Source organism: Drosophila grimshawi, unplaced genomic scaffold (genome assembly GCF_018153295.1).
Source record: "Drosophila grimshawi isolate 15287-2541.00 unplaced genomic scaffold, ASM1815329v1 contig_1367, whole genome shotgun sequence".
Lineage (NCBI taxonomy): Eukaryota > Metazoa > Arthropoda > Insecta > Diptera > Drosophilidae > Drosophila > Drosophila grimshawi.
Window position 1 is genome coordinate 9,616,907 of NW_025062889.1, and position 24,425 is coordinate 9,641,331.

General features: G+C 41.0%; 3 protein-coding genes across 4 annotated transcripts; 2 read left to right on the forward strand and 1 right to left on the reverse strand.

Annotated features, from left to right (window-relative positions):
* Positions 1 to 661: 661 nt before the first annotated feature.
* On the forward strand, positions 662 to 17,399 carry LOC6560414 (inactive serine protease scarface). Of its 2 annotated transcripts, none has more exons than XM_001986248.3 (7): positions 662 to 701; positions 3,597 to 3,958; positions 7,903 to 8,091; positions 14,742 to 15,616; positions 15,692 to 15,844; positions 15,915 to 16,183; positions 16,257 to 17,399. In XM_001986248.3, the coding sequence occupies exons 2-7, from the start codon at positions 3,632 to 3,634 to the stop codon at positions 16,547 to 16,549; spliced, it is 2,106 nt and encodes a 701-aa protein (XP_001986284.1). In that variant the 5' UTR covers positions 662 to 701; positions 3,597 to 3,631; the 3' UTR covers positions 16,550 to 17,399. The 2 variants fall into 2 exon arrangements, with proteins under 2 accessions (XP_001986284.1, XP_043072327.1); XM_043216392.1 differs by lacking the exon at positions 662 to 701 and adding an exon at positions 1,383 to 1,436 and having other exon boundaries at positions 16,257 to 17,358.
* Positions 17,383 to 18,681, reverse strand: LOC6560438 (probable GDP-L-fucose synthase). Its single transcript, XM_001986249.3, has 4 exons — positions 18,493 to 18,681; positions 18,318 to 18,432; positions 17,698 to 18,255; positions 17,383 to 17,630 (listed from the first exon to the last, which is right to left on the reverse strand). Exons 1-4 carry the CDS (start codon positions 18,615 to 18,617, stop codon positions 17,463 to 17,465), a joined length of 966 nt encoding a protein of 321 aa, XP_001986285.1. The 5' UTR covers positions 18,618 to 18,681; the 3' UTR covers positions 17,383 to 17,462.
* A 153-nt stretch (positions 18,682 to 18,834) lies between these two features.
* On the forward strand, positions 18,835 to 24,414 carry LOC6560974 (mediator of RNA polymerase II transcription subunit 23). The gene is made up of 16 exons (XM_001986250.2): positions 18,835 to 18,906; positions 18,965 to 19,052; positions 19,109 to 19,250; positions 19,313 to 20,129; positions 20,188 to 20,274; positions 20,338 to 20,540; positions 20,599 to 20,975; positions 21,321 to 21,495; positions 21,557 to 22,045; positions 22,112 to 22,438; positions 22,495 to 22,718; positions 22,783 to 22,865; positions 22,923 to 23,070; positions 23,128 to 23,785; positions 23,853 to 23,993; positions 24,057 to 24,414. The coding sequence occupies exons 1-16, from the start codon at positions 18,868 to 18,870 to the stop codon at positions 24,307 to 24,309; spliced, it is 4,251 nt and encodes a 1,416-aa protein (XP_001986286.1). The 5' UTR covers positions 18,835 to 18,867; the 3' UTR covers positions 24,310 to 24,414.
* The last annotated feature ends 11 nt before the right edge of the window (positions 24,415 to 24,425 follow it).

Genomic DNA, 24,425 nt, shown 5'->3' on the forward strand with positions numbered 1-24,425 from the left:
AGAACCAAACTAGTAAAACAACACAAGTCAACACTCGAATATAGCGGAAGGGCTTTTTGGAAAAGTTGCGTCTGATACCAAAAATACCTAAAGAAGCTCTGCTCTGCTCTGATCTGATCTGATCTGCTCAGCTGAGCATACTCGCCTGCACTGAAAGTCAGCACGGTCATACAGCTAAAGCCTAAGCTCTCTCTCTCTCTCTCTTTGTCTCCCTCGCTCTCTCTCTCTTCTTTTTTGGCCTCTCTCTGTGAGAGAACTGCTGCCAACGAAAGTGAGCAAGAGCAGCGACTGCGACAGCGACTGCGCAGCGTCGCATGTGCTGGCGTCAGTGCTTTTGTTGTTGTGGCTGCCGCTGCTGCTGCTGCCGTCGCTGCTGCTACTGCTGCTGCTGCTGCCGCTGCTGCTGCCGCCGTTGCTGCTGTTGTCTTCTGCTTAATTCCACTTGTTCGCATCTTCGCGACAGCGTCGTCGACGCCAGCTATTGTGTTTGTTGTACGCTGCTCGGCGCTGCTTGGGTGCTGCTTGTTTGTGAAGCTGCGACGCTGACGTAGACGCTGACGCTGCCAAACGTTTGCTGGGCCGCATATAAAAACGAGGATGTTGGTAAAAATGTTTACAATCATATTGAAGTATTGAAGTTGTTCGTTTCGTGCGTTTAATTGTGCGAGTTTAGATCATACCCAACATAAAAAAACTTAGCTGTATGTAAGAAGATATTATAATAATTTATATACATACACATAACTTAAATTAATACTTAAATAAATGAGACAGTGTGTGAGTAGTGATAAGAAATGAACTTTAAGTTAAAGACTCTGCGCAACATTATGTGACCAAGTGACAAGTGCCAGGCGCCAAGGATATGGTTTTGATATGTATTCATTTTTTAAGGATAACTGCTAGAGTTTAATCAAAGAGTGATTTACTTGTGCCATACAATTGTACAATCCACCAAAATTAACTGTAAATTGTGCCGTGACGTTTTGTTTGTGGTTGAAAATTAAATTCATTTGCGGTTGATTGATTGATGGATGGTTTGATTGATTCAGTTGTTGCTGCGGCGGCTGCTGCGGCTGCTGGTGCTGCTGCCTGTGCCACACAGTCCCTCAGTTCAGCCTAACCGCATGTCTGTCTTTCTGTCTGTCTGGCTGCCCGCCTTGTCTTGGCCGTGCATTGTGTTTAACTCACTTGAAATTTATTTGCTAGAGATGCGATCTGAACTTTGCGCCGCTATTGCAAAATTGCATACGGCAGCAACTTGGCCAGATGAGCCCCCAGACAACGCAAGCAACATTTGCGGTTTTAATTTATGTGAAAATCAGTCACAGAACCCAAACGGCTTAAGCGCTAACTAAACACAAGTTCAGGCGGAAGCCTCACTTTCCACAGCACCACCGACAACAAAAGATTTACATATGACCAGCTGAAAGCATTATGTGCGTGTGTGTGTTTGAATTAATTTGCTGCATTCCATTTAAATTTAAATTAATCAGCATTAGCATTAGCAGTTATTTTATTTTGGCTACTCTGAACAAAAAACTCACCGAATCACATTCCCGAACAAAGTTCGTTGTCTAAGTCTTTTGTTTTGAGCACACCTCAGCTCACCAGGTTCATCGATTCCCGTTGAAAAGTGTGTCACTGACAAATTTCAGACAGCTACCCGAGGCCGCGTAATTCCCCACTCAAACTCAAGAATTTATGAATCTGCGCATCAATCTATAATAGAAAATGGCAAAACAAAAAATAAAAATTAAAAATATTCAAAATTTTGACAGCTGACTTCTGAGCGAATTATAGAGAAAGTATTAGAAACTTACCAACACACATACAAGCTTTTTAATGAGCGCAGCCAACAAAGCAAAATCGCATAACATATTTTATGCAAATTAAAATACAACAATAAGAACACCAACATCAGCTGCTGGACAACAAAATTCGTTGTGGTAAAACCAATAATTTTGAATTTTTTCAAACACGCTTAATTGGGGGAATTTTGTTAGTTGTCTGTCAATATACTTATTTATAGCATTGAGTCATGTGGCACGCATCTAGCCAATTTTGGCTTAGTTCGAACATCGTAAGAACTGTCGATTCGCCATTTGTATCTAAGAATATCGTGTTTATCTTTAAATGCAAATTTCTTGGCGGCATTTGCTTTTCATTTTCTATTGTCGCTATGACAATTTACGAGCCAAGTTAACTTTTTTTTTTTTTGTATTGGCTTTGAGTCAGCAAGCAGGATTTAAACATATACAAAATGCACAGTTCACATGAACTGGTCTTGCCAACAAATGTTAACATCCTGCCTGAGCTAACGATCTATGCAAATGAATTAAGTATAAGTTTGTCAATTTAGACACTAACTTGGCAGGTGCCATCAATTATGAAATTGCCGCACTAAACGCCAAGATGGGCGGGCCAGAAGCCAAAGAATTAACTAACCAAACGTCGACAACGCCTCTTTGCGTAATCGAGCGGCCAAACAGCTTAGCAATGCTTTAATGAATAGATCGACGGACAGATATAGATAGTCAGACAGACAGACGTACAGACGCACAGTTAGACACATCCAACAGATACATCAAGTTAGAGCAGGCGCAGCAATCGCTGCTTCATAATTTATCTGACTTAGAAACTTTGACAAATTGCACAGCAGCCGCCTGCAGGGGGGCAATAATAAATAAACTTGTATATGTGTATCTATGATATGTGTATATAAGTCTATAGAATATGTAGGCATATCTTTTGCAAGTTTTCGGAAGTCTTTTTGGCCAAAACCAGTTGTGTGCTAGACACTGAAATTCCTTTGCGCAAACAACTTGTAGACAATCTGCCCAAAAGGCTAACGTCACGCACTGGACTCCAAAGTGGAGACTCCGTTCGAGAGTCAAGCTGTCTGCCTGTCAGCAGCAAGTGCCATTTGCCGTGTTAACCATATTGTAGTAGTACTTGTTGCTTGCTGCTTGTTACTTGTTCTGGTTGTTGTTGTTGCTGTTGCTGTTGTTGCTGTTGTCATGGAGCCGACTCATTGCAATATCCAAAGCTGGCAATCCGCACAGCGTGTAGGCTGCTTGAGGCCTCCTCTCAACGGCTTCAGGGTATCCGGCTAGTGCACTTTTATGGCATTCTGTGCGTTCCTCTTGCGAAATATGTCATCACGTTATTTTGCATTTCATTGTTGATGACGACAATAACAACAGCAACAACATCACTGACAGATTGCCAGCTGGTCTTATAGCCGGCCGGCTAACACTTAGTCAGCCAGTGCTAATTGCTAAATGCTTCAGTAATCTATTTTAAAATGATAGTTCTTGATCTAGTATACGCTGTTTAATACTGACTGGTTTTAATAATTTACGAACCGGAATATCTGGTTAATTATAGCTATATAGTTATTAATTACTAATAGTTAGCTCATAAGATTATTTTATTCTGCATTTTGGAGAAAAGAAATACGTTTTTAAAACCAAATTGATTTAAATTCAAATAAAATCTTAATCTATTTTCAATAACAATAAATTTAAACTTTTTTTTAGATTTTTAAAATAAATTACTCGTTCATTTTATGTATATTTTGATTAATATTTTTACAGACCAGACACATATTTGGAATAAAGAATCAAAAGCCATGTCACGGTTTCGAAGCTCACTCGCTTTGGTGCTGCCACTTCTGCTGGCAATGCACGGCACCGCCAATGCCAGCTATCAAGGCAACATGTTCCTCAATGGTCAATATCAAAACGATATTAAAGTGCATCCCGAAACGCACTTCTCGGTGAATCCGGCATCGAATGTGTTCCTGCACCATGCGGTGATTAGCAGGCAAGCGGCACCGTTCCAGGCACCCACATATCTGCCGCCGCTGGAGCAGCTCAGGTGCACCAATGGACAGCAGTGTGTGCGTCTGGATCAGTGCCAGAATGGCTACTTCAGCCAGCAGCTGCCCAAGATTCAGGTAAGACTACTAAAACTATTCCAGTTGTTGCTAGCTAACTGGCTAATAATTGCATAATGCGCATCGATTGTGGTTCGGTTAAACCCAACATTCAAAAATGTGGCAGGCGCTTGACAAGCGATCGGCAACCGTACAAAAGCCAACTCCAAATTAAAAGCCTGTCTGCGGTCGATAATGTTGAAAACATTGCAATACGCTTGATTAGCCAGATCTGATCTGCATTTTTTTTATTGTTGGCACAGTTGCCGTTATTTTCCGGTTTGTCAGTTTTCGAAAAGTAACAAAAAACACATTCAACCTTTCGTCGTTGCCGCATTTCGTAATAGCTGGCAAGTGAAATAAAAAGTGAAGTTCATGTTTAATTGCTGCTCTGCCAAGTTCGCCGCTTGCCAGAAAGAAATTTATGTAAATGCAAAAGTCGCTCCACTTTTTTTTATTTTCGAAATGTTTTATTTTGCATATTGAGAGCCTGCCCCATAAAATTTAACATAAAACAATCCTCAATTGGAAGTTCACTTTTATCGATTCATTTTGCCGCTGTTTCAGAAGTTGAATTCCTGTCCAAAAGTCAGCGAATAGCGACAGTTTTATTGAAAACCAATTTTAATAACTTATTCCGCTTTTAAAGTCGCTACTAACAAAAGACTTAGGCAACAAACTTGCCGCATCTACACGCATCTGCGTTTGTATGTACACGTTATAAAAATGTATTTTATATTGCGCTTACATTGCAACACCAAGCAACGGAATTAAGCTTTTTAATTAAAAATTATTGAAGCCGATCTACGCCTGCTGTTGCCGTTGCCAACGGCGCCTCAAGTGCAAATTTGACCCGCTGACCAGCGACGACAAGTTTGGTTACTTAAATAACAACAGCAAATACAATTTTATTGATGACAAATTTAATTACGTTCACAAATAGAATTCTGTGGGCTTCAGCTGTTCCACTGGCAATTAGCCCGCGGCTGAATAAATTGAGAATTGAGAGAATAAATTGAAAATAGAAATAAAGAGAAAAACAGAAAAAACAAGATTATTTAGAGAAGCGTATCTCTTAAGATTCAAATGATTGTATATATTCATATATGTATATATATATATATAAACTATTTTGCTAACGTATATTGTCTTAAAGTCATTGGAATGCATTTCAAGCATTTTAATAAATCAATTAGAAAAAACGTTTCTGGTTTTAAATAAAATAAATGACAATATTTAACGTCTTAAAGCCAAGTTTGTGTTTCATGCTTCAAATTTGCAAAGATGCTGATTAGCTGTAGCTAATAAGGCTAAATTTAATGCGTGCCAAAATGGGCAGCTGAACAGCTCAGCTGCTAAAATGTGGTCATTTAAGTTGCTTAGAGCAATGAACCTGGAATTCGAGAGAATGTCTATAATATGTGCGACTATTAATGGCAGTATTTAAGAGCTGAGCGCTGTCGCCTTCTAAGATTAATTGTCTAGTTCGGTTTATTGAGACGACTTAGGCAAAGCTTCAATCAGTAATTAAATTAATTTAAATGATCATCAATCAATGATATCTACATACAGACAAATATGTAGCTCCCAAAAGAAACTGTAACAATAGCGAACAAATATTTACAAACAACAAATGCTGACAAATTTGCGCCTGGCAAATTGACAAAGAGACACATTGCGAACGCGTGGGCTTCTCGAGTTGAGTCAGCGAGTTGTTTGTTGGCCAAATTTGGCAGCCATCTAACGTGTGTGTGTAAACTTGACATTGACACAGTCAACAGAGCGAGTTATGCCAACTGTTTTTATTTTTCTTTATTTTTCTCAATCTGTTTGCATTTCCTGAACAGTTTACAGTTTAACGCTTAAGGGAATCCGCTTTAGCGCTTGGATTGTATACGTATTTAAATATTTGAGATTTTATTTTATGTGTTTTTTTCTGTGGTTATTGTTGTTTCTTTTATTACCACGTATTGTTATTATTAGCACATTGCGTGTCAGGGATGCTAAATCAATAATCAAGCCAAATATTTTTGTGAATATCTCAATAATTCGAAAAATGATTGCGCACACAAGCAATTAAAATGATGTATACAACAATAAAAACAAAGCACAGTAGAAAAATTCTCAGCTTCTCAGCTTGATGATGTCAAGTGCTGTGCGATTATTATTATGATTATTGACTTATTGTCAATAAAATCAAAAACGCCGAACGTTCCGTTTGCTTATAGGTTTAACAACCTATGCGTCCAAAATGTGATATAATATACCGAACTGAATTGAACTTAGTTTCTCATCCGGTTTGTTGAGAATAGTTCATAGCTTATTTTAGATTTAGGTGTTCGTGCTTACACGTGCGTACTTAACATGATAAATTCATAACGCAGATTGTTAGCCATTTGAATACTGATTAACTCTTCAGTCATGTCAATGGTTAACCAGATAGATGTATTGACATTTATTAAATATGCACGTTCGTTGCTTTGCTTTAAGTGCCTTATAGACAACTAACTTTTTTTTTAATCTTCCCATAAAACTGTTTCATAAATTAGTTTTGCTAGATTTAAGCGCGTTGCGATTCGATTGTGTTAGTACGTTGGCATAGGGTCTATGAGAAAAACTCATGTTCTATATGTGTTTTGACAAGAATTTCTTGTTTTCGAATATCGATTTGAGCGTGTCCAGCGATCAGCGCTTTATTACCCAAGGTCGATTAGTTCGATTTCAATAATTTAAGCGCGAGTTTTGAGTTTTTGTTTTGTGCGGGACTGTAAAATGTGAACATCACTATTCACAACGCGACAGACAGAAAGGGAGATCGATTGATTGATATATAGTATAAGAATTATAATTATATATCGTTCTATAGGTGAGCAGTGAACTGGTTTTTCTGTGCCTAGGAAATAAGTTCAAAAATGAATGAGTTGCATAATTAAGATTAATGACACCAACTTTAACCCGCTGTTAGGCATGTTTATGCTGCATTTAAGATGTGGCATGGCCAAGCTAATTGATTTGCATATACGTCTAAAGCACGCCTCCGACTACCGTGATGCTATTGTAGCTTTAAACAATAATGAAAAAGGCAGAGCACAATATTTAGAATAGAAACAGAATCACAAACACCTTGGCCATTCTTGAACTTTTGGCCTGAGGCCAGACAACATGATTATAATTATTAATTTGCAATTGTCGAAATGCCAGCTGGACGACGGGCATGCGAAGGTTTCGATAGAATATCATAAGACCGTTGAATGAAGGCGGCAAAGTTCAATGCAAATTGGCAGCAATGCCACCAAGGTGCTAAACGATAATAAAAAAAAATCCTCAAGACTGAGTAAGAAAAAGCAAAATGCATTTGCTTGGGCATTAGTTTAACACATCATTTATGCAACTGCAATGGCCGCTTTGCTGACCTTTTGCCAAAGGCGACAGAGTTGACAACAACAATTGCTGTGGCAGAAGCAACGATCGTTTAGGCCGCCTAATTAATGCCGATGCCAACAAGTTGCAACTTTATGGCTAACACTGTTGGTCAAGTACGCAGTTGCTAAACACATTGATTGATTACGCGACCAGTCAACTGGACAGTGAGATGTCTGTGTGTGTGTGTGTGTGTTCGTGTGCGTATCTTTTGGCAAGTTAGTTGCAGTAGTCAGTTGACTTTTTATGGCCCATGAGCAGCAGTTAAAATATGTATATTAAATTTGTTCGAAATGAACTGCAAAGTGAGCTGAAGTGCACTGAAAACTAAGACACAGCTGGGTCATTAAAAGGGTTCCAAAGTTAACAGCCCATAAAAATATGAAATTTAGCGCCTACATAAAACCTGAACACACAAAATATAAAATGTTGAAAGCTGTAGCAAAGAAAAATATTAAATTTAGAGAGGATGTATTAAAAGAAGAACTTAAATACTTGGCATACGCATATGATTAATTCCCAATTGTTTCCTTTATTCTTTGCAGAACTGCAATCCTGAATCAAACATTTGCTGCACCTATCGCCCAGTGCCAACCACCACAACAACCCGGAGAACGACCACAACAACCACACCTGTTCCGTTTGCCACCTGTCCACGTGATTCGGATTGTGTGTCGTCACAAGATTGCCGCAATGGTGAAATCAGCGCCGTCAACTATGTCAAAAAGCAGGGGGTAAGTTTCAATGCGACATTTGTCAGGCCAAAGACCGCTTAATTGGCTCAACTTGTGCAACACAAATACGAAGAAAAAAAAAAGAGGGACGCACACACAAAAAGTAATCATTAGCACCGGCAAGTTGTCTGGGCGTATCAAAAGTTATAAGTTTTGTTGGCGGGCATCCGCAAAGCAATAGAAAAAAAACCCGCAACGGCATCAAACCGCATTTGGATGTGCCAATGATGAGATGCCCCGAAAACAAAGTAGCACTACATAGATAACTGCAGCAATCGTAGCACATTTCACAAGCAATGCAAATTACAACTGCAACAGCAACAACAACCAGCCAAAAACAGCCAGCAGCAGCTTGAAAAAAACCCACAACAGATACAGATGCAGCTTATTAGCACACAATTAGTTAACATTTTCAGACAAAATATTCTTTTGTTATTGCTGATTGTTGTTGTTGGTTTCTGTAACTATATGCAAATTTCGCTCAACTTTTGATCTATTTGGTTTTTGTTTTCCCAATTCTACGAGATGACGAATTGTCCGCCTTTACAATCTGAGATTGAAATTTGATTTGACATGACACAAAAAGTAGAATTTGCCAAGATGAGTCAACACTGTGTGGGATGGGAGAAGCTTAAATTACCATCAAATCTACTTGAAAATATTGACTCACTGTAGGTTGAAGTCCGGCAATATATACACAGCTTCAGATTAAATATTGTTTCTACATTTGGCTTTTATTTGGCATGTTCACAGTTTTTTTTGGTTTTTTTTTTTAATTAAGTCTGTTCCGATTGTATTTGCACTTGCTGCTTAATTTGCAATATGCCTGGAAGCGTTTCGTCATTAAAATTTTAGTTGTGCTGCTTGATGACCTTTTTGTAGGAACCATAAGATATGCCAACAAAGTTTAGCTTTTAGCCTAAAGTCAATAACAGACAATGTTGTTGCTTTGATTAACATGCATACAGGGGAAAATGTAACTGATTTGCATCGTATTACAATGATATTACCCAAGCCCGAGACCGTTGACGCTAGCGCTGGCGCTGCCGCTACTGCTGCCATAGTCAGTGGCAATGTCAAAACGAAAGAGTCAGGCAACGAACTTGATGCCGTCAAGTGGCAATCAAGCAATGGAATGCAGTTGAACTTACAAGTAATGTGCATGAAATGCATTCAAGCCGAAAATGTGTTAAATTACGGCCTACCAGAATACTAGTCAGTTAAGACAGAGAGAGTCAGAAAGAGAGAGAGAGAGAGAGTCAGAGAGAGAGAAAAATAGAGCGAAACAGACGCCACTGTCAGGCTAGAGCGAACAGGATGGCACTAGTTTTCTTCACGATTTATACAGAGCTGGTGCTGGCATTGCAATTGCATAATTTGTTTACATGCAATGGCCAACAAAACGGGTCAGTTGCGTACTCAACGCTCTGGTTGCCTGTTGCCGCATGTTGAACGAAAAGTCAAAAAACAACAACAACAAAAATGTAAAAATACAAAAAATCATCACAGCAAGTGAATTATGTTGCAGACGCTGCAGTTGCAACCACGCACTTAAAACTGAAATCGTTGCAGTCAGTTGATGTTTCTTATTTCGTTGTTTTTTTGTATTTTGTTTTTTGTTTTTTTGTGACTGCTCATTTCGGTGGGCCACAGTCTCATAATTTGCCTCGACTCAACAGCAACAGCAGCGGCAGCCTCAGCCCCAGCAGCTGGCGACGAGCAGGTCCAGCGACGATTACGCACCACAAAGGTGCCTCGAACTCGTTAAGTTATGCAGGCATTGACGCCAATTGCGTGGCATGCTACAAAATGCACGCTGGGGACAACAAGCAGCATATGCAACAACAATATCATTCGGTTCAGCTGTGTGTATAGACGAACCAGTTGCCACAATGTATCCCTAATTTACAAGAGTGCGAAGAGGCAAAAATAACTTAAGTAGTTTAACAGTGAAAAATGCGCGGAATGCAACATTGCAAGGTCGTTCGACTGGCTGGCTAGCTGGCTGGCTGGTTAGCTGGTTAGCTGGTTGGCAACCCTCTCTGCCTGTCCAGAGTTACAATTTCGCCTTGCAAGTGACGCCTTGGGAGAGGCCACATTGCGGCCTAGCCCAACTCGTAACTCTCGTTCTGATTTTGGTACGGGCTGCAGTTGTTGCAATGCGGATATCTGATCAATTAATGTTTACATGCCACATGCGACGCATGCCCACTGCGCCCATATCGGCTATTGACCGACCTTTAAGCTTCATCTTCAGCTTCAGCATTTGGCACGCTGATTGAGAACGCTCCCTTTTTAGTTTTAGTGTTTAATTGATCATCCGACCAACTGATCTGAAAGAATGTATTTAGGCCCGCAAACTTAAATGTATATCACACATAATTATAAAGGTGATTATGGCGCGTATTTTCATTATGGTCATTTATCATTTAAGCTGCTGTGCAAGTTGAATGTTTTACATTTTATAACATGCCGCATTGCGTGAACTCAATTTTTAGTCAGTTTTTGTTCCACTTCCATGTAATTTATGTAAATCGAACATTTTTTCTTCTTCTCGAGCCGGTTTAACACTTGCAACTTTGTCAAATTTTTAAGCTTCTTACTTATTGACATTTTACACAGCGTAATAAATAAAAATGTATAACACTCAAGCAATTTTATAAAGATACAGTATTTTTTTATATATTCACTTTCAATAATATTCCAAGGGTTAAAATTTAATTGAAAAAAAGATTTTTTATAGTTTTTTTTTTGCATTAATTTATGCTAGTATTATCATTTCTTTAATCTCTTTGCTGTTCGCAGTAATCTAGTGACCTAGCATTCCGCATGGCAGGCATTGGGCATTTTGCCTAGATTTGCTGTCTCAAATGTTGCGTTATTTAAGCTTTTAATGTGGACAGTTGTATGGCTAGCTGTAACTGTGTTGTTGTAGAGGCAAAAGCCGTAATACAAAACAATGAAGAAAAAAAAAGCCACAAAAGGCTAACACAACAAACAGAGCATGTCGAGGCACACACATCAGCGGTAAACGCCATCAATAACAATAATAATGATGACGATGATGATGATGATGGTGATGTTGAAGATGACAACTACAACTTCAAGGTCTAGGTCGACAACAAGACGCTGTCAGGCAATCGTTGACAGCGTTTAACAATTTGTTTTTATGCATTTATTTTATTTATTTTTTCTTCTAATTTATGAGTGTTTGGAATTTGTAAAACTGTAGCGGCTAATGCATGCATATCATTATCAATGATTTTTGTTATAGATATGCACGCATATACATATATAATTTATATGAGGTTGTAATAACAATTTTAGATCCACTGGGCACATAATTAATAGATCAGAAAGGCGTGTAATAATTTGGATTCATTTATTCGCCACCTAGTTGACCTGCGCTATAAATTAGCAGTATTTCGGACATGCATTATTTATGGTTAAGAAGACGATGCATAAACAAAAGACTTAAGCGACAAACTTGAGCAACAAAATGTTGCTTGCTTGCTACATGCACATGAGGGCCGGGCCAAATGTAAGATGCCAAAAGCATAAACACAAAATCAAAAAATTGTATTTTTATAGGCCCATAAATAGTCAAAGCAAAAAAAAAAAAATCATATACAAGATGTAGGAATTTAATACAGGGGTATTTGCCACATTAAAGCTGCCATAAAAACAAATTCGCGAAACATTTGTGTCATAAATTTCAATTTTACATAAGGTGCCAGATACACTCTTGACATTTCGAATGGAAGTATACACGAAGGCTTCATTTACCAATAGGTTGTCCAAGAGCACTAATGATCATTTTTGGTAGCTAAATCAAAATTTTAACTAGGACAAGCCATATACATATTATATATGGGGTGTAGAAGCGTTTTGTTAAATCTAACAAATTTTTTTTTAAAGCAACAAACTTCTAACAAATTTTCTAGTATCATGTTTTGCTATTAGCTTAAAGTAATATTTTAGGCAACACCTTAAGACAGAGTAATTGATATTTTAAGTTTTGCATACATTTCGTTAACAATACGGCCTTTGGTCAGTTCGTTGCCTAAGTCATTTGTTTTTTGACTTGAAGCAGCTGGCGAGCCTGCGCTGCCAGCCTCGCTTACCAATGGCATTAAAATAAGTTTCATAAAATTTCATATACTTATTGTAATTGCAACATTATTAACAAATTGCAGCGCTCAGCAGCAGAGACAGGCAAAAACAACAAAAACAACAACAACAACAAAACAACATGTTGTATGGCCAACAAAATTTATTAAAAGCATTTTGACGTCATTGTTGTTGTTGCTGTTGGCTGGCGATTACATATTTTAGCTGTCGGCTGTACAAGTAGCAGCGGTTTATTGTTGTTGTTGTTGTCACTGTTGTTATCTCGAAGCTGCAAAATGATTGATCATAAGCAAGAGGGCAGCAGACGCGACTTAATCGGTGATCAGGTGGACGCTGAGGGCTGCTGTCCGATGCCTGCTGCCTGCTGCTTGTCATTGATCAACCACAACAACAAATTATGTCAGTTTCGCATTGTTGAATTTTTTTCATATATTTTTTTGATGTTTCTTTTAATACCCTGCACCAATTTAAATACGTTGAACCGAGGGACTAATAAAGTAATGTAAGCAAAAGAAAATGTATGATAGGTCTGGTTACAGGGCATCTCACAGTCTGTTACTCTCGGCTAAAGCATTTACTTGTTTATTTTTTTGCTTGGCCGCAGCAACAGTCTCATTGATAACATGTATTACATAAAACTTAATGCGTGCGTCTCTTGACTTAATGCTCAATGAGTGATGTCTACATTAAGATAACATTTGATTAACGCTTAATTGATGAAAATGATGCCAGAGGGCCAACTAACGATAATGATAACAAATTAAGGCAGCCAAGAAGGACAACCGCAATGACAAATTCAGCCCTAGTCAACGGAAGCAACACGATTCGCATTCGCATTCAATTTTAATTATTAATTTGTCAGGCCACGAATCTCGGCTGCTGTCACTGTTCACTTTTCGCTTAATTTTTAACAAATGTGCACATTATTTTTGTTGACTTCTGTGGTATGTTTTTGTTTTTGTTGTTGTTTTTTTTCACAACTCGCACTCGCTTTCGCACGCCCCGCAGTAGCCGCTGACGTCTGCCGTCCGTCTGCTACTTGAATTATGAGTAACAAATTGCGCGAGACAATAAAACAGAAGGTCGCCTCGTTGACAACGCGGCCGTGTGAAGAGCCAACAGCCAAGAGCCGAGCCAAGAGTCGAGCTAAGCTGAGCTGAGAGCTGCGTCTTGGGATGTGTTCAATGTTTCGAATCTGTTTGCAGAATTCTCAATTCGCTATTCTTTTGTGGGCGGCCATATAAACATTTGCGATTGCGTAAGCAATGCGACAAGAGTCAGGCATTATTTTTATTGCTTGCATGCAAATCCAAAGTGTTGAATAAAACAACAATAACAATTTGTTATTTGCGAGTAGAAAACAAATCAAAACATAGATATCATCCATTGCTGCTGTTTCGCCTCTAATTCGTTCGTGTTTATCGTACTATTATTGCTTAATAGAGTTGGATTTGTTATTTGCGTAATAAATACATAACTTGAACTATTTAGCAGTTTTTATTATGTTCCTAAATTCTTAGTTATGCAATTAAAAATATCACTTTTATAGATATACTAATATGTATACTTATCATATTCATCACTTTTCATATAGCAGAAACTTTTGACTATTGGTATACAAAAGAAAAGAAAAAGCCTGTTACTGTTATTTAACCATAGTCAAATCAAATTAAAACATTTTTAAATTTCTTTAGTTTGTTTTTTTTTTTTTTTGGTTTCCATCACTTTCGTAATCTTTAATTTAAGCCAATTTAATGTGGAAACTGACAAAATGCCGATAATATGAACATTTATATTATTATGCATTTGGTTTAATAAACATAGATAGATATACTTTAATTTATACTCAATTTCGTTTAGTTTAATGGTAATTTTTGAGCAAATTAGTCAGCATATTTTCGTTTTTACTTGCTTTGTCACGCGCCTACAGATTTTGAAAAATATTTCCGTTTGCCATAATTATTAGTGAATTTAGCATATAAATACGGAAATTTTGTCATTGTGCTTGTGTGTGTGTGTATAAGTGTGGGTTAGTGTGTGTAGGTGTTGTCAGTGAGCAAATGACTTGGGCGACAAACTTGACACAGCAACAACGTTTGTGGGGCTGCATTTCAAAATGCTGCTGCAAAAGATTGCAGCATGAAGCTGCAAATTTCTGGGTTACCATTAACACCACAATGAATACTAAAGAAGAGGCAAGATAAAAAAACAAAAAGCAATTGACAGGCAGGCAACATTGGCCACTTTAATGATCAGGTAGCAAAACGAGGCAGTCGAGTAGTTAGCAGTCGAGTTGCAAGTCGCTTGTTGCTTGTTGCTGGTGGCTTTTTGTAATTTAATGCGCTGCATCGCTGCATGGACTTTGAAGCACGGCCCAGACACGACTTTGGCTACTTTGGCTCAGCTGTTTGCGGCAACGCCTGGTGTTAATTTATGTGGCAGCTGCCTGCTTTAATTGACTCGCTGCAACATTTGAAACTAACCCGACTCATTTCTATATCAACATATCTCTATTTTAGCCAAATCGCTGCTATGCACCAGAGATTTGCTGCCGCATGCCATCGACAACGCTGACTGAGGATGGCTACATATTCAATCTGCCCGAGAAGACCTTCCCGCTGCCCACGAATCCCACAGTGCCCGCTGTGCGCACCACCCAGCCGGCCTATCGTCCACAACCGACTGAATATTTGCCCCCGTCGACCACTCGTCGTCCCGTTGTCGAATATTTGCCACCACAGACCACTCGTCGTCCCGTTGCCGAATATTTGCCACCACAGACCACTCGTCGTCCCACCTATCAGCCGCAGCCAACGCAGTCGCGTGCCACCCAACCGCCACGCCCACAGCCGACACAGCCGGCCTACCGCCCACAGCCCACACAGCCAGCCTACCGTCCACAGCCCACACAGCCCGCTCCAACGAGGCCCGCATACCGCCCATTGCCCACGGCAGCGCCGACACGTCGCCCCACCAACGAATACCTGCCGCCCGTCTCATCCAACGAGATTCCGCACCGCGAACCGCGCCCCACACAGCCACAACGTTACGAGCCGGACCGTGTGCCACAGCCATCGAATGAGAAGCCCGTGTATCGCGGAGAGGATCAGCTTTCGCCGCAAATCTTCCCCACACCGCAAGCCGCCGAGCTGCCCAAGCATTTCGCCAAGTGCGCCTCAGCGCTCGTCTGCACCACGGAGAACTATTGCAACGCCATCGGTGTGCTAAGCGACACGCCCATCCAGTTGACCCCCATGGAGGCTGCCTTCCGTGTGCCACTCACCGATTGCCTAGTGGCCGAGAGCGGCGTTCCCGGCAAGTGCTGTCGCGATCCCAACTACGTCGATCCCTGGCCCGTCAATCTCGCTGGCGTCTGCGCCACACGCAACACACGGTAATTATTGAATTTATACATATATTATAAATATAATATAATCTAATAAAATTCGTCTCGGTTAATTACTGACAGCACCAAGCCCACTGGCGTTAAGGAAATTGATGCCAACTTTGCTGAAATCCCATGGCAAGCAATGATTCTGCGCGAGTCGAGCAAGACTCTGCTTTGCGGTGGCGCCATCATTGGCGACGAATTCGTGATCACCACGGCTAGCTGTGTGAATGGGTAAGTTGTGGGTTGAATCCCGAATCGAATTAAAGTCTGGTAGATTACAATTGATGAATTATTCCGTTAGTGTGCCCGTTAACGATGTGCGCATCAAGGCCGGCGAATGGGAGCTGGGCAGCACCAATGAGCCATTGCCGTTCCAGCTGGTGGGTGCCAAGACCATTGATATCCATCCCTCGTACAATCCGTCGACACATGCCAATGATTTGGCCATCATACGCTTGGACAAACGTTTCGAGTTCGCCACCCACATTCAGCCCATCTGCATCAGCGATGAGGATCCAGGCGCATCGGAGCACTGTGTGACCACCGGCTGGGGCAAGCAGGCCCTCTCAAGTAAGCATTAAGCTGCCCTTCGCTAACGACACATACGCTCCAACTAATCTCCATTTCAACTTACACAATACAGTTCACGAGGAAGGCGCCATTATGCATGTGACCGATGCCTCAGCACAGGCGCGCAGCGATTGTGGTGCTGATGGAACGAGCGTGTGCAGTGCCACCAAATTCGATTCGTGTGAATTCGATGTGGGCAGCGCGCTAGCCTGCGGCAGCGGCTCCAATGTCCGGCTCAAGGGTGTCTACAGCGCCGAGTCCAATTGCGGCGAGAATCAATCGGTCCGCTTCTCCAAGCCCGACGTCAAATGGATTAATCAGGCATTTGCTGAGCGCAGCAAGCCGCTGCTTCTCAAGCGCTTCTAAAGCGTTCTGATTTGGCCAACCATTCGAAGAAGTAGATGAAGAAGATGCAGAAGCAGAAGAAGAATCCGAATCAGATGATTAAGATGATCATAATGAGGAATCCATTCAGGCGACAGCTCAACTGTTGCAATGACATTTTTTTTGTTTAGTTGAACTATTTGTAATGTAGCCAACTATGTCCTGCTGTTAAAACTCTTTCAACCACTTCTCTCCTAAAGCACCATTAGCAGCAGAACACCACCACCCCACTCTCATTCATGCATGCCCGAAGAACTTTCTAATTTATTCACGACAAGAGCCATTTTTTCGACCTGACTACTTTATTTGAAATGCCAGAAAATTCTGTTTTTGAATCTATTTTAATTTTAGTTCAAATAAGTGAAGGGAACATTTTTCCACTGTTCTATTTTAATGGTACTTCTCTATACCAACAAGTTGTAAAATATATATTTAATTGTAAGTTTAGGTTCTACGGACAAGCTCAATGAATTGCGAACGAAAAACGTTACAATAATATCCATGCACAAAATATTCCACAAAACAAAAACAATGACGATATGCCCCTCCCCATTCAGACAAATTGAGATTATACAAATATAGTTTTTTTTGATTGTTTTTCTACCTAGGTTAAGCGATCATTTCCCCCCTTATAGCCGTGCACCTTTTCACACATAAGAGCACCAGATCCCGAGATTTGCCGTTATTTAAAACTTTTCCTATATCGTAAATCGTATATATGTATATGTAATATGTTAAACATGTTGTATAAAGTGTCTATGAATCTAAATTTAGCTTCTTATTTAATTATTAAATAAAGAAAAATTATTTAGATATATATATCTGATGTAAATGCGTGATTTTATTGATGTTATATTTTGTAAACAAACATCACATATGTATTTAAATACAATATTCAGTTCCTAGCCTGATCATAATTAGTCGTATACCAGAGCACAGATGCTTCGATGGCCTCCTCAAAGTCTGTAAACTTAAAATCTGGCAACATTTTGCGCAACTTTGCATTCGATGCTGTTTTCTTGAATTGTCCATCTGCCTTGCTCGTATCACAGACCAGCTTGCCCTGCAATATATATTATTTTAATTTGATAAAGTTTGATTAATGCAAATAATATATGCTCACGACTCACCTTAAAGTTAAATGCCTTGGCTATGGCCTGAGCTACCTCATAGATCGTTACCTCTGACGCTTCGTCTACACTTAAAACAATGGGCTCAACACTGTCGTAGTGCCTCAGCACCCAAATCATCAGCTTGGCCAAGTCCAGGGAGTAGATGAACTGACGCAATGGCTTGCCACTGCCATAGACTGTAAAGATCTTTTCGCTTTCATCCAACTGGGGCTGATCGGTACGTAGCTTGTGCATGCGATAGATCATGCCTGGAATCACGTGACTGACTTCAGGCTTGTAGTTATCGTGCGGACCAAATATATTGCATGGTATCACAGATGTGTACATGTGTCCATACTTGTCGTGATAGGCATGATTCTGTATGTCTATCAAACGCTTCGCATACGAATAGCCATAGTTCGAAGAATGTGGCGGTCCATTGTGCACCATTGTCTCATCAATGGGGTAGCTGGTCTTGTCAGGAAATATGCACGTAGACAGGCAGGAGACAACGTTCGTGCAGCCCAGCACATGTGCCGTTTGCAGCACATGATCGTTGATCAAACAATTGTTACGCTGGAGTTGAAGGGAAATCATTTTCAGTAGATAAACATAATCAGTCCCCGTCAACAACTAACCAAGAAATCTAGATTGTTGTTCATATTGTGAAACAGGCCACCAACCATGGCAGCCAAGTGTATCACATGCGTTGGCTTCACTCTCTCAAACAATGCCTGCGTGGCGGCCAAATTCCTGTTGTTATTTGATAAGTTATACGAAACCAAATTTTGTTTACACAAAAATTTTTCTCACGTTAAATCGGCATCTTTCGAACCGGCAAAGAACCATTCCTCATCGCTTGGTTGTTCAGCTTTTATAACAGCTTGCAAAGCTTTGCCCACAAGACCAGTTCCGCCTGTAACTAACACCTTTTTCATTATTTTAATAAAATTACTTCAGTGCCTTTTTATCAACAAATGCAAACAGCTGGTGATCCTAATAGTGATGGCCAATAGCAAAAAGCCAAGCATCGATATTCGAAGAACCGATATAATAAAATACCAACCGGATAGTATCGATATTAATCGAGTTAATGTACTCGATACTCAATAAGTTGTTTGCCAGCCGGCCTGCATTAAAAAATTTGCGTATGTGTGTAAAAAGATGCACAATAAATAAATAAACAACATGGATACGCAAATTTTAGACGCCGTAAACGACTTTCTGGTAAGAGTTGATAAATCACACATTGAAAAGAACCTAATAAGCGCCATAATTCATACAGAAAGTTGATTCCATAGACGAAGCGTTTGTCAGCGTCATTGTTTTCAAGTCCGACGATGATAAAGCGAGCAGTTTCGCAAATAGTCTGAGTAAGTTGGCAATTAAATGCTGTCCGCGAATATATATTGATATATTTATATTCAAGTAACCGCATTTGGCAATGTGGAGAATCGGGAGCAGGTAGTGCGCTCATATCTGCTGCGGGCTGCCGAGGCGCCCAGTTATCACATGCAGGTGCTGATGGGCGCGCTTCCCAAATTGGTGGATGCCCATCTAATAACAGCCAGGTAACAGATAAATCATCACAAAACTATAATATTTATATTAATGTTTATCTGTTAATGCATAGAATGCTGTGCGATAAGGTGTTGTCTTGCGAGAAGCTCGACTATGAGCGCAAAACATTTTGGATCGAGAGTTTTCGGCTCATAAAGAAGGTCATCGCCCAGGTTGACTACAAGGGTGTGCGGGAGATCATGAAGGCGTGCCGTGACAAGGCTCAATGGTTTCCCCTCAACGTCAATGTCACATATCTGCCACAATTGCTGGCCGTCGAGGAAATAATACGCTTCATATTCGATCGTAATAATTGTTTGCTGCCCGCCTATTTCATAGCAAATGAAATAATGCGTCCGTTTCCCTATCACTGGAAGCTCAACCAGCTGATGACGGATTTTGTCGAAGAGTTTCGCACCACAGCGCAAATGGTGTCCATTATTGGTCATGCCAATATGCTGCCCATTGTAGAGCATTTCGGGTATGCGGATCACTTGATGAACTCCTGGCGACTGGATCACAACACTTTGAAGTTTAACTTCAAGGGCAGTCTGCCATATGAACCCGAACTGCTGGAGGATCAGACCCCGCTGTTGCGTTATGTGCTCGAGCAGCCATATTCGCGGGAAATGGTTTCGGTCATGCTCAATCTACAGAAGCATCAGAAGCAACGTTACAATGCGCTCGAGGAGCAGCTGGTCAATCTGATAATACATGCGATGGAAATGACTGAAACGAATGATGCCACTGCAGGCAGTGGCTTCAATGCATCCGACGAACAAATCTCGCCCAACGAATGGGTTTGGCTACATCTCTCCTCACAGCTGATCTACTTTGTGCTCTTTCAACTAGTCAGCTTTATGCACATTGTGATGGCGCTACATGATAAGGCAAGAGGAATCATCGAATTCTGGCCAATTTTGTAAAATATTTTCCTTATATTTGCAGCTATCGAAGCTGGAGCTGCGCAAGGGACGCGATCAGCTAATGTGGATACTGTTGCAGTTCATCTCGGGCAGCATACAAAAGAATCCAGTAAGTCAACCCAATTACCCTCGAATTACAGTTTACTCTACATTTAATCAACATTTCGCACAGATCACAAATTTTTTTCCTGTGTTTCGACTGTTTGATCTGCTCTACCCAGAGCAGGAACCACTAAAGCTGCCCGACTACAACAAGTCATCGCTAGTTCGCCACATGGCGCCCATCTGCATTTGGATTCATCTGATGAAAAAAGCGCGTGTGGAGAATATGAACATAACACGACCACTGCCCATCGCACTCAAGAATCATCAAGAGTGTGTATTTCAATTAGCTCAAAAAGATTATAGATTATAATAATCGAAATCATTACAGCTTTCTACAGCACCTGGTCGCGCCGAATAGCATGATGAACGTTACATTGGGCAACGATTTTCGCATTATACTCATCTGCAATGCCTACTCCACGAATCAGGAGTATTTCGCGCGACACATGAACATCTTGCTGGATGCGATGAACGGCAATGCCAAGTCAGCGAATGGCACACCAATCCCAGCAGTGACCTATTCCGTTTCAGTGCTCGATAGCCTAACGTTGCACAGCAAAATGTCGCTAATTCACAGCTTTGTCACCCAAATGCTGAAGCAGGCGCAGAGCAAGACGCTGGTGCCGGCACCGGCTCTCATTGAAACGTACGCCAGACTGTTGGTCTACACTGAGATCGAGTCGCTGGGCATCAAGGGTTTTCTGAGTGAGTTCATTGCGGAGGTGGAAGTGGCCAATATTTAAAGAGGGTTTGCTAACACATTTACATTTAAAATTGTTAGAATATACATATGTATATGTATATATTTTAACAATTTTCTATTGATATTAACATTTTATACGGTACAGTCGATTATATTAGATTACCTTCTTTATCAGAGTATATAGAGAAACAATCCTCTATTTTTGGCCACAGAATCAAAGTCAATTTGATCGGATTCAAAATTCAAAATTTATTTAAGATAGGCTTCGATTTTCTTGGGAAGAAACCGTCCGATATGACAAGATATACTTATACAATTATATATTATATTACACACATACTTTACAGCTCAACTGCTGCCAACGGTATTCAAGAATCACGCCTGGGCCATGCTTCACACGCTGATGGAAATGTTCTCGTATCGCTTGCACCATGTGCCCACCCACTATCGCGTCCAATTGCTGTCGCTGCTCTACTCACTCTCATCCGTGCCGCAGACAAACAAAATGCAATTGAATCTATGGTAAGTTTGCAATTATGACTGCCCAAAACCAAGCCAACTATTAAATCTTCTCTTTCTGTAGCTTTGAGTCGACCGCTTTACGTTTGATTACCAGCATTGGCTCCGCCGAGTTTCAGTCACAGTTCTCGCGCCATTTGAATGATAAATCACCCGGCGGTGTGGCATCCAATGAGAGCGAGGAGCTGAATCGTGTGCTCATCTTGACGCTGGCGCGTTCTATGCATGTGCATGGTGGCGGTGATGAGTTGGCCGGTTGGTGCAAGGACTTTCTGTCCAATATTATGCAGCACACGCCGCACTCGTGGCCATTGCAGTCGTTGGCCTGCTTTCCGCCTGCCTTAAACGAATACTTTACACAGAACAATCATCCTGCTGAGAACAAGCAGCAGCTGAAAAAGTCTGTGGAGGAAGAGTATCGCAATTGGACATCCATGTCTAATGAGAACGACATCATTGCCCACTTTTTGAGGCCCAACACAAATCCGCTTTTCCTCTGCCTGCTTTTCAAAATCATATGGGAAACGGAGAGCATTAGTCCTGTGGCTTACAAGTGAGACTCCACTAAGACTTGTCTTTGAAACATTTTGCAATTTACAATTCTTGCTTTTCATCTTAGAATCCTGGAGGGGATCAGCGCACGCGCTTTATCCACGCATTTGCGCAAGTTCTGCGATTATTTGGTCGCTGAAGTGGCCAGTTCTTCGGATGGCCGCGACTTTATACACAAATGCGTGGACACCATAAATAATATGATTTGGAAATTCAACGTGGTCACAATAGATCGCCTGGTGCTCTGTTTGGCTCTGCGCACCCATGAGGGCAATGAGGCTCAGGTTTGCTTGATAATTATACAGCTGCTGCTGCTGAAGGCCACTGAGTTGCGCAATCGCGTCCAGGAATTTTGCAAGGACAACAATCCCGATCACTGGAAGCAAAGCAATTGGTGAGTACAACATATGTGAAGCCTAGTCTCAGCGCTTATCTAAATTCTGCTCGTAGGCATGAGAAGCATATTTCGTTCCATCAAAGCTTTCCCGAAAAGTTTGCACCGGATGAGTCTGCATCACAGATCCCACTGCCCGTTTATTTTAGCAATGTGTGTCTACGTTTTTTGCCCGTTCTCGATGTGGTTGTGCATCGCTTCATTGAACTGACCATTCCCAATGTACTTCAAATCTTGTGCATCATATTGGATCACTTGAGCATACTCTATAAGTTTCATGGTAAGCACTATTACCCTATCAAGATGAATTCAATGTAACTCTTAGATTATTTATCCGTTTTCAGATCGTCCCATTACGTATTTGTATAACACATTGCATTACTACGAACGTATACTGCGTGATCACCTGGTAGTGAAAAAGAAGCTGGTAAGCTGTTGCCTAAAATGAGTGACAAGCAGCTGGCTAATTAACAATCGCTTACAGATGAGCGCTATAACAAGCGCTTTTAGTGAGATACGTCCGGCCAATTGGAGCGTGAGTGATCCCTATAAAGTCTATCTGCAAGGTCAGGATACGTTATGGACGCCCGAGCTCAGCTATTACATGAATCTCATCCGACGTCTGGCGGACAGTGAGTAAACTATTTATTCTAAAACAAATCCTTTATTAAAGATTGTTCATCGTTTAGCCATCAGTGGAAAGAACGTCTTTTACACCACCGACTGGCGTTTCAATGAGTTCCCCAATGCGCCAACGCATGCGCTCTATGTTACCTGCGTGGAGCTGCTTGGTTTGCCGCTGGCACCTTCTGTCGTCGCTGGCAGCATTATCGATGTGATTGTCGATGGCTATGCGGTAATACCGCAAAAGGAAATACACAGCTACATTAATGCGGTGGGTATTGTGCTGGCCGCTCTTCCCGAGCCCTACTGGAGTGCCATCTACGAACGCCTGCAGGATATGCTAAACACGCCGAACATGCTCAATTGGACGTATCGTTTCAATGCCTTTGAACTATTCAACTTCAAGACTGTGCGCGAGGCCATGCTGGAGAAGAGCTATGCCGTGGTGCTCGCCGTGGCACATGCCGTCTTCCATCACATGGGCGCCTTTAAGCTCGCGGCCATGACAAGGTACATCAAGGAGAAGCTGAAACCCTGTGTGCGCACCGAGCATCAGTTGTTATACCTGTGTCATGTCTTCGGGCCGTTCCTGCAGCGCATCGAGCAGGAGAAACCCAATGCCGTCGCAGGCATTGCAATATTCCTCTACGAAATGCTCGAAACTGTGGACAAGCAGCATGGACCCAAGCCACTGGAGTATATGGATCAGATTTGTGATTTTCTGTAAGCCAATTGTTAAATTATTGATTATGTGGACGGAGTAAATCACAATTTATTTCCGCTATTTTAGCTATCACATCAAGTACATACACGTGGGCAATATTATCAAAAACGAATCGGAGGCAATTATTAAGAGGCTGCGACCACTGCTGCAAATGCGTTTGCGCTTCATAACCCACCTGAATCTGGAGGATATACACAATGAAAAGAGGTGCAACTTACAAATCAATTGCAAAATGACTAAGTTTATCAAATATTTCCTATTATTTCATAGCGCTGATGGCAATGCAAATAGTACTACAAATTCCAACGCAAATGCAAATCAGTCTCCACTGCAACCACAGCAACAGCAACAACAACAACAGCAGCAGCAACAACAAGCTCAAACAGCGCCTGTGGCTGCAGCAACCACCAGCGTGCCACTAGGAAGTGGCGGTAATCAGCAAATGTACTTACAACACATGCAACAACAGCAGCAGCAGCAACAACAACAACAAATGCAAAGCATGGGCATGCGTCACAACTAGACAGCGAGTGAGAGAGAGTTGACCACAGAAACAACAACTATAGTAGTATAAGTTTAGTTCTATGCATTTGTATTAATAAAAATAGTTTCTAATTAAATCGGAAAACGTCTCTTTCT

Coding starts and splice junctions, on each gene's coding strand:
- LOC6560438 (XM_001986249.3), bottom strand. CDS start 18,617: ATGAAAAAGGTGTTAGTTACAGGCGGAACTGGTCTTGTGGGCAAAGCT. Junction 18,433..18,492: donor TCGAAAGATGCCGATTTAAC/GTGAGAAAAATT, acceptor AAATAACAACAG/GAATTTGGCCGCCACGCAGG. Junction 17,631..17,697: donor CCAAGGCATTTAACTTTAAG/GTGAGTCGTGAG, acceptor TATATATTGCAG/GGCAAGCTGGTCTGTGATAC.
- LOC6560414 (XM_001986248.3), top strand. CDS start 3,632: ATGTCACGGTTTCGAAGCTCACTCGCTTTGGTGCTGCCACTTCTGCTG. Junction 15,617..15,691: donor TGCGCCACACGCAACACACG/GTAATTATTGAA, acceptor AATTACTGACAG/CACCAAGCCCACTGGCGTTA. Junction 16,184..16,256: donor GGGCAAGCAGGCCCTCTCAA/GTAAGCATTAAG, acceptor TACACAATACAG/TTCACGAGGAAGGCGCCATT.
- LOC6560974 (XM_001986250.2), top strand. CDS start 18,868: ATGGATACGCAAATTTTAGACGCCGTAAACGACTTTCTG. Junction 18,907..18,964: donor ACGCCGTAAACGACTTTCTG/GTAAGAGTTGAT, acceptor TAATTCATACAG/AAAGTTGATTCCATAGACGA. Junction 23,786..23,852: donor GATCAGATTTGTGATTTTCT/GTAAGCCAATTG, acceptor CCGCTATTTTAG/CTATCACATCAAGTACATAC.